Source organism: Engraulis encrasicolus, chromosome 18 (assembly GCF_034702125.1).
Source record: "Engraulis encrasicolus isolate BLACKSEA-1 chromosome 18, IST_EnEncr_1.0, whole genome shotgun sequence".
Lineage (NCBI taxonomy): Eukaryota > Metazoa > Chordata > Actinopteri > Clupeiformes > Engraulidae > Engraulis > Engraulis encrasicolus.
Window position 1 is genome coordinate 50,806,787 of NC_085874.1, and position 13,964 is coordinate 50,820,750.

General features: G+C 42.7%; 1 protein-coding gene across 2 annotated transcripts; it reads left to right on the forward strand.

Annotated features, from left to right (window-relative positions):
• Positions 1-1,240: 1,240 nt before the first annotated feature.
• LOC134469473 (E3 ubiquitin-protein ligase TRIM35-like) lies at positions 1,241-13,709 on the forward strand. 2 transcript variants are annotated; one of them, XM_063223754.1, is made up of 8 exons: positions 1,241-1,490; positions 4,616-5,114; positions 5,751-5,849; positions 8,683-8,778; positions 9,130-9,357; positions 9,779-9,801; positions 10,652-10,776; positions 12,074-13,709. In XM_063223754.1, exons 2-8 carry the CDS (start codon positions 4,722-4,724, stop codon positions 12,649-12,651), a joined length of 1,542 nt encoding a protein of 513 aa, XP_063079824.1. In that variant the 5' UTR covers positions 1,241-1,490; positions 4,616-4,721; the 3' UTR covers positions 12,652-13,709. The 2 variants fall into 2 exon arrangements, with proteins under 2 accessions (XP_063079824.1, XP_063079823.1); XM_063223753.1 differs by having other exon boundaries at positions 1,241-1,387.
• The last annotated feature ends 255 nt before the right edge of the window (positions 13,710-13,964 follow it).

Below are 13,964 nucleotides of genomic sequence, written 5' to 3' on the forward strand. Positions count from 1 at the left end.
TAAGTGTATTAGGCACACACACACACACACACACACACACACACACACACACACACACACACACACACAAAGAGGTTCCCCAGTAACCGGGCCAGCTCCGACAGATCACAGTCTTTGCTTGTGGTAAGCAGGAAAAACAAGGATGTCCAGTGGTCAAGAGTCAAAAGTTCCTTAGTGCAGTGATTGGACAACACACACACACACACACACACACACACACACACACACACACGCACACACACACATCCCCTATGATAATGTTCTGCTTAGTGTCCTTCTGTGTGTTGTTAAACAGCTGAATTGCCCATGGGACAAATTACTTCCTTAGGCCTACTCTGTCAGTCCTGCAGGTGAAAGCACGGAGTCTGTGGCTGAACAGACTCAGTTGGTTAGTGAAGGTGGCTTTAAGGGGGTGATGCTGATTGTCCATAATAGAGTCTAGTCTGCTCAGTGTTCTGCTCTCAGTTATTGAGGTAAGTGTCTCCAGCTCCATGCCCACCACTGATCCCACCTTCCTCACCAGTCTGTCAAGGCATCCAGCATCTCTCTTCCTGATGCTTCCACCCCAGCACGTCACAGCAAAGAAGAGCACGCTGGCCATGACAGACTGGTAGAACATAAGCAGAAGTCGGTTGCAGACTTCTGAGGAAATAGAGCCTGCTTTGGCCTTTCCTGTAGAGTGCATCTGAGTTTGTGGACCAGTCCAGTTTATTGTCGAGGTGCACTCCTAGGTAGGCCTACTTGTAAGTGCTGACATGTCATAATAATATACATTTTTAACTATACTTTTTGGAGTCCCTCAGTCAAGAAAAGTTTTTTGTCTTTTCAAACAGCTTTTTAACATACTTATAATGTCGTCTCGCGGGCCAGATATATTTGATGACCCTCAAAAGATTGTGTGTGTGTGTGTGTGTGTGTGTGTGTGTGTGTGTGTGTGTGTGTGTGTGTGTGTGTGTGTGTGTGTGTGTGTGTGTGTGTGTGTGTGTGTGTGTGTGTGTGTGTGTGTGTAAATCACAACCACAACAGCTCACAAGCAACTGACAGGTTGATATTGGTGTGTGGTGGTGTGTATGTTTGTATGTAGGTGTCTATGTGTGTAGCTCATCCATGTACCCATGCCTCTTGATGTTTTGGGATTTTCCATGTTCCAAAAGCCTAAGCTAAACCAGAGAGGCTAAACTAAGCATAAAGCTTTTATTTTGACGTCTGACCGTCGGCAAACTTCGCCCAGTGTCGCTGTCTTCGCGCAGAGAAGAGGATTGGCCTCCACGTTGGTTGCGAATGGAACACCAAAACAATCTCTCTGAAGTTTATTGATTTCTCTGTTGAAACGTCCAGGGATATGTTGTGCCATTCTACATGTCGTGACTCGTGCGTTCCTGCTAAAGTGAGTTTACTACAGTGTTACTCGAGAGCAAACACGTACTAACTCTGCTGTGCTTACAGTGTAGGCTACACAACTACTCAGAGCGTGATGCCACCGCAGTAACGTGAGTATTTGTTTATAACTTTAAACAATGTGGTTGTATTCCTTGGTTAGGTAGGTCTGTATGATTGCAGTATTACTAATTATTCGTCAATCCAGTGTTTCTTCACTAGGACTTAAAAAAGTTGCAGCGACACACCCCCGTGTGTAAAAACAGCTGCATGGTCGCGCCATATCGGTGTACGCAGGTAGTCATGGTCCTCCCCCAGAAAAAAATGTATTTCTTAGATGCAATTTCCTGCATTTTAACCAAATCTGGAGAGTCACTATCAGCTAAAAACGTTTATAAAAGACTAAAAACTTTGAACAAATAGTACCCCCTTTCATGCAGATCTGAAATGTAACATTGTGTGTGTGTGTGTGTGTGTGTGTGTGTGTGTGTGTGTGTGTGTGTGTGTGTGTGTGTGTGTGTGTGTGTGTGTGTGTGTGTGTGTGTGTGTGTGTGTGTGAGTGTGAGAGAGGCCTTAAGCCACAAGGTATGGCTTGGATGGCCTATTCACCTATGCTGATAAGGTCTTTAATGTGCAACAAATTCGTAGGTCTCTCTAAAGGTTTCTCTAAATAGGCTACTGTAAATATAAAGTAAGCTATAATATAAAATGCCATCAGTGCTTAGCCACCACAGCTCTAATAACTAAATAAGTAAATAGGCTAAACTATTAGACATTTGGACATTGTGTCAGTAGACCTTACATCTGAAACAATAAGTGAAAATGCATAATTTCAATTTCTTGAAAAGGCCAGCTAGACTTTTTTTTGCCAAATTGGCAAATTGGTAGCTCAAGGACCTGTAGGCCTACATTNTACAATAATTTGGAAAGCTACAACATCACAGCATTTTGGGGGAAAAGCTTTAACTTTTGGCTTTAGCAGTTGCCTTTGCTCCTCTTCTGTTTATTCTGTTGCAAATGCCAGGGTGTTTCACATGGATGCAGGGTGGCAGTGTAGCCTACTTTGTTTAGAAGATAAAATGTCTAGTTCACCAACTGTGAATCACACCATAGCATGTGAGGGGAAACGATTTACATTTAGCAATCAACCAACCTAGGTAACAGCTCCTGCTTCATTGACGCATTTTGTGCTGCTAATCAAACACTCACAGACAAGAAGGAAAGTTGGCAAGGGGGCGGGTTGCTTGCGAACTCAACAAACATGAGCCGTGAATTCATACTGGTACATCGAGTAAACCAACGAAAACACTTCTGAGACTCATTCTTGTGCGTGATTGTATTCTCAAACACTTTAGCAACGGTTGTGCAAGGTGTTTCAAATCAAGTCAATTTTTGAGTGCGTGAGCACCCATCCCAGTCACTCGAGCGAGCCCCACCGCCCCCACGTTGATCTCGTACACCGTGCACTTCAAAAGAACACAGCTGCACGTCAACTTGCTAACAGGCTCCACACACCTCACGCATCGCGTATTAAGTCATCATCATAATAAATTAGGAAAATGAAGTCATGTCGTACGCTCAAAAAACAATCTCGCGTCCATAATAACACACACACTTTGTGTCCACAGCACAACCAATCTTCAATGTCAACACCTCCCTGACCCATCAACAAAAGGCACCACGACAAACTTGAGCATGTTCATGTTAAAAGGCTACCCACAGCTTAATAATTAGATGAATCTTACCTTAAAGCAGAATCACGAGAATGTTTTCCATGCAAGTTAGTTCCATTAAAAGCCCGGGGTGGTTGACATGATGAAGATATTTTGTCCCAGTGTGTTCAAACTACTTGAAGCTGCTACCCATCTGATGTTGAATATTTCCACAATGCAGCGATTGCAAACGGCTCAGCTATTGCCTGTCATCTGAACCATCTTTCTTGCTACTTCTCGGCTTTTTTTGCAATAAAGGCAAAACGCCAAAGACTGCATGCCATGTTTTCTGTACGGCTAGAGTTTGAACAAGCCTTGCCTTGCTAGCTGTGTTGAGAACAGCAAGCAAGGGAAGCAGAACAGACGGTTGCTAACATCACACCCGCAGAGCCACTCTTTTCTCTCATACCATTCCTGATGGAATGTACGTACTATTTTCTGCCCCTTGCGCTGATATAAATCGCGAAGAGGAGGTGTTGGCCTACCTCGATTGATGGTGAGCAACTTCTGCTGGTAATCCAGCTTGCTAAAACACTTCAGATGTGCAATTGTTGACATAGCTGCCGATATTTCACTTCCAAAGTCTTCGATAGAGTGCTGAATGCAGAGTGTCTTCGCTGGGCTATTGCATAGTTATTACACCTGAATTGTAACAATTTTTCATTTTGGGCGCTGTGATTGGCTCACATACTCCCGCCACAGACTAAAGGCTCTGCTTTTAGTCCCATTGACAAGCGCAAACTTCTACATTGACAGCACTGAAGGCAGGCTAGGCAGAGGAAAAGCGAGCCTTACCGGGCTGCCTGGCTGGCATTCGAAAGCTCTGCTTTCGCAGCCTGTCTCTGCTACCAGCCGGGACTGCGCGTTGCCACGGCAACCTGCCCAAGCCTGAGCGCTTTGCTTCGTGCGATTACTTGGTTTTTGATCGTTGTCCTGCGTATACTGTACTTTAAACAGCTCATAATTTATGCTGAATCAATGTTATTGTTGTGTATGTGAACTCTGAAGAATATTTTTTAAAACACGTGTTAGTTTTTATTTTTAAGACATTTATCCCAGGGTTGGCACTGCCTACCCTGCCTACCCTGACCGCACGTCTCTGGCACAGGTAGAGTTTTAAAAGAACAGTGTTTCTATTTTTTTCCCATGCAGCCCAAACGACAGTGATGGTGGTTGTGTATCGTATCTGGTTCACTGGTGCATCGTGTCCTGTGAAATAACTCAACGTGAGTCTCGACTGTAGGACTGCCATCTTTAATCTGTATCTCTCTCGTTCCTCACTTAAATATATAGCCCTCCAATAAACAGGCAACAGCTCCCCCCAACTGGCAAGGATAATATTGCAACATAAACACAACACCACAGTGCAGGCAGTTGAGCCGTCAATTGCGCTTCTTGTGCACTTGTTGCCTTTCTTGTGCACTGTATTGTAGGCCATGTCATGTTCTTGCCTGTTGTTTGTGTGTGTTCATTTAGGTCTTTATTGGGCTATTTTGATGACTTGTTTTCTATTCTTTCTTTTTCAGTGAACCACGAAGGAGTTTGGTTCTCTTGAGTTCTCTGCACTGGGCATCTCCATGAGAAGGAGAAACCGAGATTGAAAGACCAACTCCAAAGCCACACCAGAGAGAAATGGCTTCAAGTTCAATCACATATGAGGACCTGTCCTGTCCAGTGTGTAGAGGCATTTTTAGAGACCCTGTCATTCTCTCCTGTAGCCACAGCTTTTGCGAGGACTGTGTGAAAACCTCTTGGGACTGGGAGAGCAGCGGAGACAGGCAGTGTCCTGTGTGTAGGGCGTCTTCAGAAGGCCCGGCCCCCGTACGCAATCTGCATCTCAGGAACCTCTGTGAGACTTTCCAACAGGAGGGAAATCGAAGAGGACTCCTGTGCAAACTCCACCGCTCAGAACTCAAGCTCTTCTGTAAAGACGACAAGCTGCTGATCTGCCTGGTGTGTAGAGAGTCAATGTTCCATGATAACCACAACGTCAGCCCCATCAGTGAGGCAGCAGCTGAATATATGGTACGATTCAGAGAGTACATTTGATGCAACTTTTGTTGTCAATTCACAAGACTGCCAAGGAATCTCACAATTCTTTACTTAAAGGTGCTCTGTGTAATATTTGTAGTAATTTATTTCCAGAATTCATGCTGCCCATTCACAAAATAAATGTTACCTTTTTTCAGAAATACTTACCACCACCGTCAAATTCTAAGTATTCATTAAGCTTATGAGTGGGAAAATTGCACTTCACATACATGAAAAGGTTTATCTTCTCCATGTCAGCCTTTTTGAATATCCAGAAATAGAAATTTTAAGCTGCAAAGCGTACTTTACTGTGGTCATACTGTAAACATTAATTAATTATTTAGTAAATATTTGTGAAAAGCAAATTTGGCAATATAAAACGGAGGCTAACTAGCAGAGTATGCGTGAAACGTTAGTGAACCTCCCTCCCAAAGCGGTATCGTACTGTGGCTCCGTTGTAGTAGCCGAGGTGACAGGTTTGCGTCCCCGAGGGGAATGGCCTGTGCAGGAACACTTCAGTCACAAATAGGCAGCACAGTTTCAATGAGCAGCATAGTTGCAATACTTACTCTGGCCACCATCCTACACAGTGCACCTTTACCATTATTAGTAACTCTATTTGATTTCTAGGAGGAACTGAAGAGGAAACTTGAGGCCATAGAGGCGGCGCCCCCTGACTGTAAACGAGCTAAAACAACCAAAAGGGACGACCCGGCTCAACACATCCGAGTAAGAGCCATGCCTGTAAACTTGTCTGTTAGATCATTTACACACACACACACACACACACACACACACACACACACACACACACACACACACACACACACACACACACATTTAAACGACTTTATTTATGTCCACAATTCATAATATGTTTATGTTCAGTACAGGCCAAAAGTATGGACTCACCTTTTCATTTAATTAATTCTCTTTATTTTTGTGGCTATTTAAAGAACATAATACATTTTCAGAGAGGGCATTTTTTCTGTGCATATACACATGTTTGTTTGTTTTTTGCTTAACAAAAAAATGAAAATAAATAAAAACAATTATTTAAAAAATATTTAAAAAATGCCAAACAGTGACGTCAACACAGCAAAACTGAGGGCCCCACATGTTTCAACAAGCTTATTTTCTGTCTATTTTCAAGTAAAATTACCCAGTCATTCGAGTCCATTTTAATTTATACAAGCAATACAAGAAATATTTTCTTGATCTGATAATGGATCACTTGGTCAAACATAGCTGGTTATCTAGGTGAAACAGTGGTACAAAAACTAAAAGTAAAAGTGAAAAACCCTGCCACAGATTCCCTCCAACACAGGTTTGACCTCTCCAAGTCACTGGCTGTGACTCAATATCAGACCAAGAAAATGTTTGTAAAATGCTGATTTTGGCAAAGTGAAATTTCACCAGTGTTTGGCCTGTTGGCTGGTTTTAGGTCTCAAAAGTCTAGTTATTGGAGGACTTAAACGTTCATTTAAGATTAACATGACTCAATGGGCATTTTTACTTGAAAATAGACCCCAAAAAAGCATATTGGTGTGTGTGGGGCCATCAGTTGTGCTGTGTTGACGTCAGGTGGATAGACCGCTGACATTGCTGTTAGACAACTACTAGAACAATGAAAATCTAAAAAATAAAGATAATGCATAAATGAGAAGGTGAGTCCACACTTTTGGCCTGTACTGTATGTGCGCACGCACACACATTCATTTAAATGAAATATGTGTTCAGTTATGCAATGCATTCTTGTCCATCTCCACTTCATGTTTTGACCATGAGCTGGTGTGAGACTTACTTACTTACGCCTACCGCCCAACTTTGGGCATAGGCCACAAACAAGTGCTCTCCAGTCATCACGATCCTGGGCCATCTTTTCCAGTTGTCCCCATGTATACCCAGACCTCTTCACATAAGCATCTAAGTCACAGCGCCAGCTGTTTCTTGGCCTGCCCCTCTTCCTTTTCCCTTGTGGATTCCAGAAGAGTGTCTGTCTTGTTGTGTTTGATGCAGATTTGCGAAGGGTATGGCCGACCCACTTCCATCTTCTTGGTGATGGTATTTGGCCAGTATATTCTAAGGATTCGTCTGAGGCAGGAGTTTATGAAGATCTGGATTTTACTCATGGTGTTGGCTGTTGTCCTCCAGGTCTCTGCGCCGTACAGAAGTATGGGCTTCACCATGGAGTTAAAAATCCTGATTTTGTTGTTGCGTGGCAGTTCAGATGATCCCCATACCTTCCTCAGTTGGTGGAAAGCTCCCCTTGCCTCTCCAATCCGCACCTTTACATCGGCATCGGTCCCACCCAGTTTGTCCATTACGCTTCCTAGATACGTGAAACTCTCCACTTCTTCTAGTGCTTCTCCCTCTAGCCTGATAGGGGTTGGGTTGTTATTGTTGATTTTGAGGATCTTACTTTTCCCTTTGTGTATTGTGAGGCATGCTGAGTGAGTTGCTATGGTAGTGGTTTTCTCCTGCATTTGTTGATGGGTGTGGGAAAGAAGTGCCAGGTCATCAGCAAAGTCTAGGTCCTCCAGATGTGACCAAGGTGTCCATTGGATGCCATTTCTTTTTTCAGCAGTTGATGTCTTAATTACCCAGTCTATTGCTAACAGAAAAGTAAAGGGTGATAGTAGGCATCCTTGTCTAACTCCTGTTCGAATGTGAAATGCTTCTGTGAGCTGTTGGCCATGTACCACCCTGCAGGTCATTCCCTCGTATGAGTTCCTTATTATGTTGGTTATCTTTTCCGGCACCCTGTAGTGTCTCAGTAATTTCCAGATGGTCTGTCTGTCTACACTGTCAAAGGCCTTCTCGTAATCAATAAAGTTGATATACAGAGGTGAGTTCCACTCCGAGGATTGCTGCATGATAATCCTCAATGTTGTGATCTGGTCTGTACAGGATCTACTCTTCCTTAATCCTGCCTGTTGCTCTCGGAGATGTGGGTCGACCACGCCCTTCATCCTATTGAGGAGGACTCTGTTGAGAATTTTTGCTGGGGTTGAGAGCAATGTTATTCCTCTGTAGTTCGGGCAGGAACTAAGGTCTCCTTTCTTTGGGAGCTTTATCAGGTGGCGCTCCTTCCATTCTGATGGAATATCTTCCTCCTCCCAGATGTTTTGAAAAAGGGGATAGATCATGTCCACAGTGGTGATTTCGTCTGTCCACTCGCTGGTGTGAGACAGTAGATCATAATAGGCTACTGTATTTTGAACTTGTTTTTTCGCACACGTCAGCTGGAAGGTGCGTAGAACATGGCTTAGAGATCACTCATCAGACAATTTGAAGGGGAAAAAAACTGACCATTTTGCTGTTTTCTTCAATACACGTTTTGGTCCTAGACCTTGTGAAATGGCCAGTGTGCTGTTTTTTTTTGTTTCTGTTTTTTCAAATTGCCAATATGCCAAATGTTTCAAATAGAGCTAGCAGTTAACACTGACTGACTCCTGTGAGACCAGTTAGCCGCCAGCTGGTCTCATAGGACTTTTCAAATTGTCTTTAGACCACAATATCATGGTTGTTTCCTGAACCATGAATATTATTTGACATTCAGGATGAACTGGCTCTCGTACTGCCGTCATTTAAGGAGAAGCTGGATGCCCTTGAAAAAGCTAAAGAAACATTTGATCAAACAGCCCAGCATATCCAGGTAAGATGCCTTTTCATTTATAAGTTAAAACCGTCAATGGTATCCTGTAATACACATCCAATTAAGATGCTGTTTACACATATCTGGATATTTTAAATCTGGATATTTGTAATCCTGGTTAGCTGTAAATGCAACATGTGGATTAAAAAATAAAACTTCATTGTAACGTGTGTTTTAGCCTCCTACATGGGATAATTTGTGATTAAAGTCGGATTTTTGATATGCTGAATTTAAAATTCTGTTTGCGTGTAAACTGAAGACCCATACCAATGCGTTTTCAAAAGAATGTATTTATGTGTAAACAGCTTCTAAAAGGCTAGTAATACACCATGGTGATGTCTGGTATTGCAGGTTCAGGCCCAACAGGCAGAGAAGCACATCAAGGAGGTGTATGAGCAGTTTCATAACTATCTACGTTTTCAAGAAGAGGGCTGGATAGCTAAACTGAAGGAAGAAGAGGAGCAGAAGAGTCAGATGATGAAGGAAACGATTGAAAAGATGAGCAGAGAAATCTCATCTCTTTCAGACACCATCAGAACCATAGAGGACGCCTTGAAGTCTAATGACGTCAGATTTCAAGTAAGATTTTTTTTTTCCATGTCTGTCGTTATTTGGAAAGTTGATGCACTTCAGTTTCTGCAATGAAAAGAAATAATGGCTTGTTGTCTTCAATATCTGATTATAGTAGCTGGTTTAAAACGCAAAATAATTGAAGAAATTCTTTATTTATGCACATTATAAATGCCAAAGTTCTAAAGTCTTACAAAGGCATACATTTCTCACAGTGAAACCATTGAAACATTTTCAAGTGTTTCTGTTGTGCACTGGCTGATTATTCTCACAACATCAAAACAGTTATCAATGCACGAGTGTATTGCCCGGGTACTAATCCGCCCCAAACAAACAGAGAAACACCTGCTCACTGAAGAGACGTTTCAAACTGAGTAACTGCCAATTACATTTCATGAGATCTCAAAAAGCTTCTCTTTTATTTCTGCAGAACCTCAAGTCAATGGTGGAAAGGTGAGTAATCTTATTCTCTGTGTTAATACAAATGTGCATGGTGCAATGGTTAGGCAGTTGGCCAGTTGGAAGTGGATCACAGGGCTGCTGGTTAAATCCCCACCCTCACCAATCCCTTCCTCTCTCCATGGCTGAAGTGCCCCTGAGCAAGGCACCTAACCCCACACTATAGATTGTCATTTTGGATAAAAGGGTCAGCTAAGTGTAACAGTTTCAAGATCCATGCACCTCACAGGTGCTGGTAAACGCAGGAGTGTTCAATACTTCAAAAGAAAGAAGTTCACCATGCACTTGTTTTGACTTTTTGCTCGTTTATTCAGAGCAAACACAACACGTTTCACGTCTGTACGTCATCAGGTTCCATCAAGTGTGTGGTAAAATTATTTCTTTTGAAGTATTGGTGTACAGTGTAATGTAATAATGTAAGATGTCACATGTTCAAACAAATGAATGCTGGCAATGTAACAGTAAAAGCCAGTTTGGACATCGCCACCACACTGACATGGCAACAAACAAAATGAAAAAAAAATAGTGAAGCAGCACTCCTGAGTGAGGACCAAATTGTTGGTGTTGTAGAGTCTGCAGCTCTGTATTTATAAGGGTTGTGTGGCCTCTTGTTTGTATTTATAAGGGTTTTGTGGCCACTTGTTTGTATTCATAAGGGTTGTGTGGCATCTTGTTTGTATTTATGGTGAAGGTTGTGTGGTCTGGGTTGTATTGATGGTAAGGGTTTTGTGGCATCTTGTCTGTGTTTATGGTGATATCGTACAGCCCTAAAGGGTTGTGTGGCCTTGCTTGTGTGATTCTGAAAGACAATCCCACTCCCACTAATGGCTGAATGTTATTCCAGAACTCTCTGCACTCGGCATGATCCAGAGAAGCTTCCACAAGGAGCTCTGATCAATGTGGCAAAGTATCAGGGCAACTTTCACTACAGAGTCTGGGAGGATTTGGGCATGGTCTTTGTTGAATATGGTAAGTTGCATTACTTAATTATGACCATACACCATTCACACGTGTGCACAAACATACATAGGAACTTGTAAGCTTGTATATATTCTTTATTGCCCATCTTGTGTAGTTCCGTGCAGCTTTGTGAGCTTCACTACTAGGTGTGGGAGGATAGCATGTGTTGGCTCTGCCTTCAGAAGACATGTCTTTGTCCATTCTGCCCATCCTTGCCAACAACAAATACCTTCAAAAATGTTTTCTATTAAACACTAAAGAGTCAATATAGTCTATAATCTGTCCTGTGACAAATGTGAGCTGCCATTGATATTGAAACATTAAATGCTCTGTCAACACACTAGGGTTGCACGGTATACCGGTATAAAAAAAATACCTCGGTACTAAGGCATTTAAAACGGTACTATACTGCGTTTGAAAAGTACCGGTATGCAACAAATGTGGCAAACAGCAACTGCTGCTGGCTGCTTGTAAACACTCCAAAATGATGAATAGCGGTTAGCGTTAGCAATTGCTTAGCACTTTTATTTGTAACTTCAACTTACAGTTGGAATAGTATCATGCTGTACTGTATGCAGAATTTGTGACATTATTTTTGATTGCTTTGTGAATCCATCCTGTAAAATTGCCTCTTCAAACCCATTCAAAAATATTTTTTTTCGAACAGCCACAGAATTTTTTTAGTTAGACCTAAGGACACACTATACACCTCAGCGTTTCATAAGTGAAAACGGTATGTTTCTAGCTTCTACCAATCCGATGGTAGCCTGCTTTAAGTGCAGAGTTATTTTTTATAAAGATAGCGTTTTGTTTCCCTGGAAACGGAGATGAAGCCAGAGAGACTGGATAATACTCCTAGAATCTCTGATGAAGCGGTTTGTTACGTATGTGCTACTTGACTCGGTTTTGCCTTATTATGGATGAATTTCTAATCTTGACATTGTAATGGACAGTCTATGTGATTTTCATAATGTGTTTTTACGTGACTTGGAAGTAAATGTGTTAACAGTAACTTAATGCCGTCTGGGATTTGTTAAAGTAGGCTAGTCCGCTAGTTATCTAGCAAGTGCTAGGTCTACATCATGTGTCAAAAGTGGAAAGATTTGCCGACATTCAAGGCTGTGGATATAATAAACTGGTCCTGTGAATGTTATCAAAATGTTTTGCTTTGATAAAATGCTTGAAAGATTAAACATCCAAATCCTGATATTGTCTCTTTGTTTATGCTTGGCCCATTGAGACGGATCGATTCTAATGTCTTCTTTCTTTCCTTTGTCGTCCCGTTTCCAACTGTGTTCCTCTGCAGACCCTGTGATTCTGGATCCCAACACCGCGGGCATGTATATCCGCCTGTCTGACGGCCTGACGGAGGTGAGCTACCACCCAGAGGGACACGAGCTTCCTGATAACCCAGAGAGGTTCATCGGACCGGACTGCGTGCTGGCCTCGGAGGGCTTTGACTCAGGGGCTCACTGCTTGGACGTGGAGGTTGAGCTCTCCGGTGAGTGGTCTGTGGGGCTGAAGACAGAGCGCTCCAGCAGGAATGGATTTGATTCCAACTGGCTAGGATTCTGGGGCATTCACTATGTTCACCTTGGGGTTAACTATGGCGAATACCATGTTCGCTCTCCTGGCACGTCACCTATTCCCCTCAAAGTGGACAAGGGACTTCGGAGAATCAGAGTGCAGCTGGACTGGGACAGAGGAGAGCTGTCAATCACTGACCTTAAGAACAACACACGCCTGCACACTTTCACACACACCTTCACAGAGAGGATGTTTCCGTGCTTTATGGCATATTGCTGCACTCTGCGGATTGTGTCGGGGTGGCCTGTAAGAGAGAGACGGGCTTTCACATGGTCCACATCTCCGTATTATGTTTAGGACCGTTTATGGCAACGAATTTGTGCTCAGTCACAGTGTGCTCCACTCATACCTACCAGAAAGCAGCACGATCACTAACACTATAACTGGTTTGAAAAGGTTACGGTGTTTATCGAACATGCTGTAGAGTCGTAGAGTTTCTACCCCAAGAAAATGTGAAAACGCAGTATAGAGATGTGCAATTTGTTTTAATATTTGTTTTATTGGGCATTTTAGCTTTTATTCTTACAGGACAGTCAAAGATGGAGACAGGAGAGAGACACACTGGATAGGATTTGCCTATGAGTAATGCCAGACTCGAACCTGTGTCGCCATGGGCATGCAAGCCCAGATGTGGGGGGATTAGCCCGCTGTGCAACAGCGCCCCCAAGAAGTGCAGTTTTAACACGATATGAGAACATGAATAAAGACCAACAGCAAAGTGTTTTGTAGTTCTGAGGCTTGGGCTTCAGGGCCCCCCTTGACTCTTGGGCCCATGTGTCAGGGCCTGGTAAGTCCTTGCTGCAGTAACGGTGGAGCAGCTCAGGTAAACATCAGACACCGTGTGCAGACTCTGCAGCAGAAACACATTTTGTGTTTTCAGGCCAACCAGAACGGTGCCGGTGCTCATTCCCGCTCCAGTTATGTTCAGAACTTAAGTGCTTAAATGTGAACCTTCCACATTCATACCATACAGGTGACACCATTTGTTACAGGGTTACCATGTTATTTACTGCTATTCTGTTCTATTGTGTTGTTTGGGTGTTAACAATGTTGGTGTTTCCTGCTGAATATTTCTTAGTCAAAGTTGGTGGGGGGTTAGCAGAGATGCCAACAGTTTTAAAAAGTAAAAAGGAAACAGTTTTAGGCGCAATTGAGCAAATGGTGTATCAGGTTTATAATATGTTGTGCTAGTGTAATTTCCTTTTACCTGTACTTTTGACACCTCTGGTGGTTAAACGGTATGTGACGATATGCAGCATCCTTTTTTCGTTAAATATTACATGAAACCCTACAAAATGAACACCTTATACATTTGTCTTCATAAAATTTTGAAATAAATCAACTTTTGAAATTCATAGTACAAATTTCAAGTGTTGTGTTTATTGTCAAGGTGGGTGCTAATAAGCTACAGTTTCATCAGTTTGTCCTTGAGTGCTTGGTGTAGTACAGTAAGCATGTGGTAAGTATGTGGTAGCTGGCCTTGGTCCCGGGATGCTCTGAGCGGAGGTCATGTGGGATGAGATCTACCTGCCACCTCCTGTGTCTAGAGAGGGTGGTAGAGTGGGACTACTAGTGAAGTACTAGTGAGTTTGGAGAGGAGGTGGGACAAT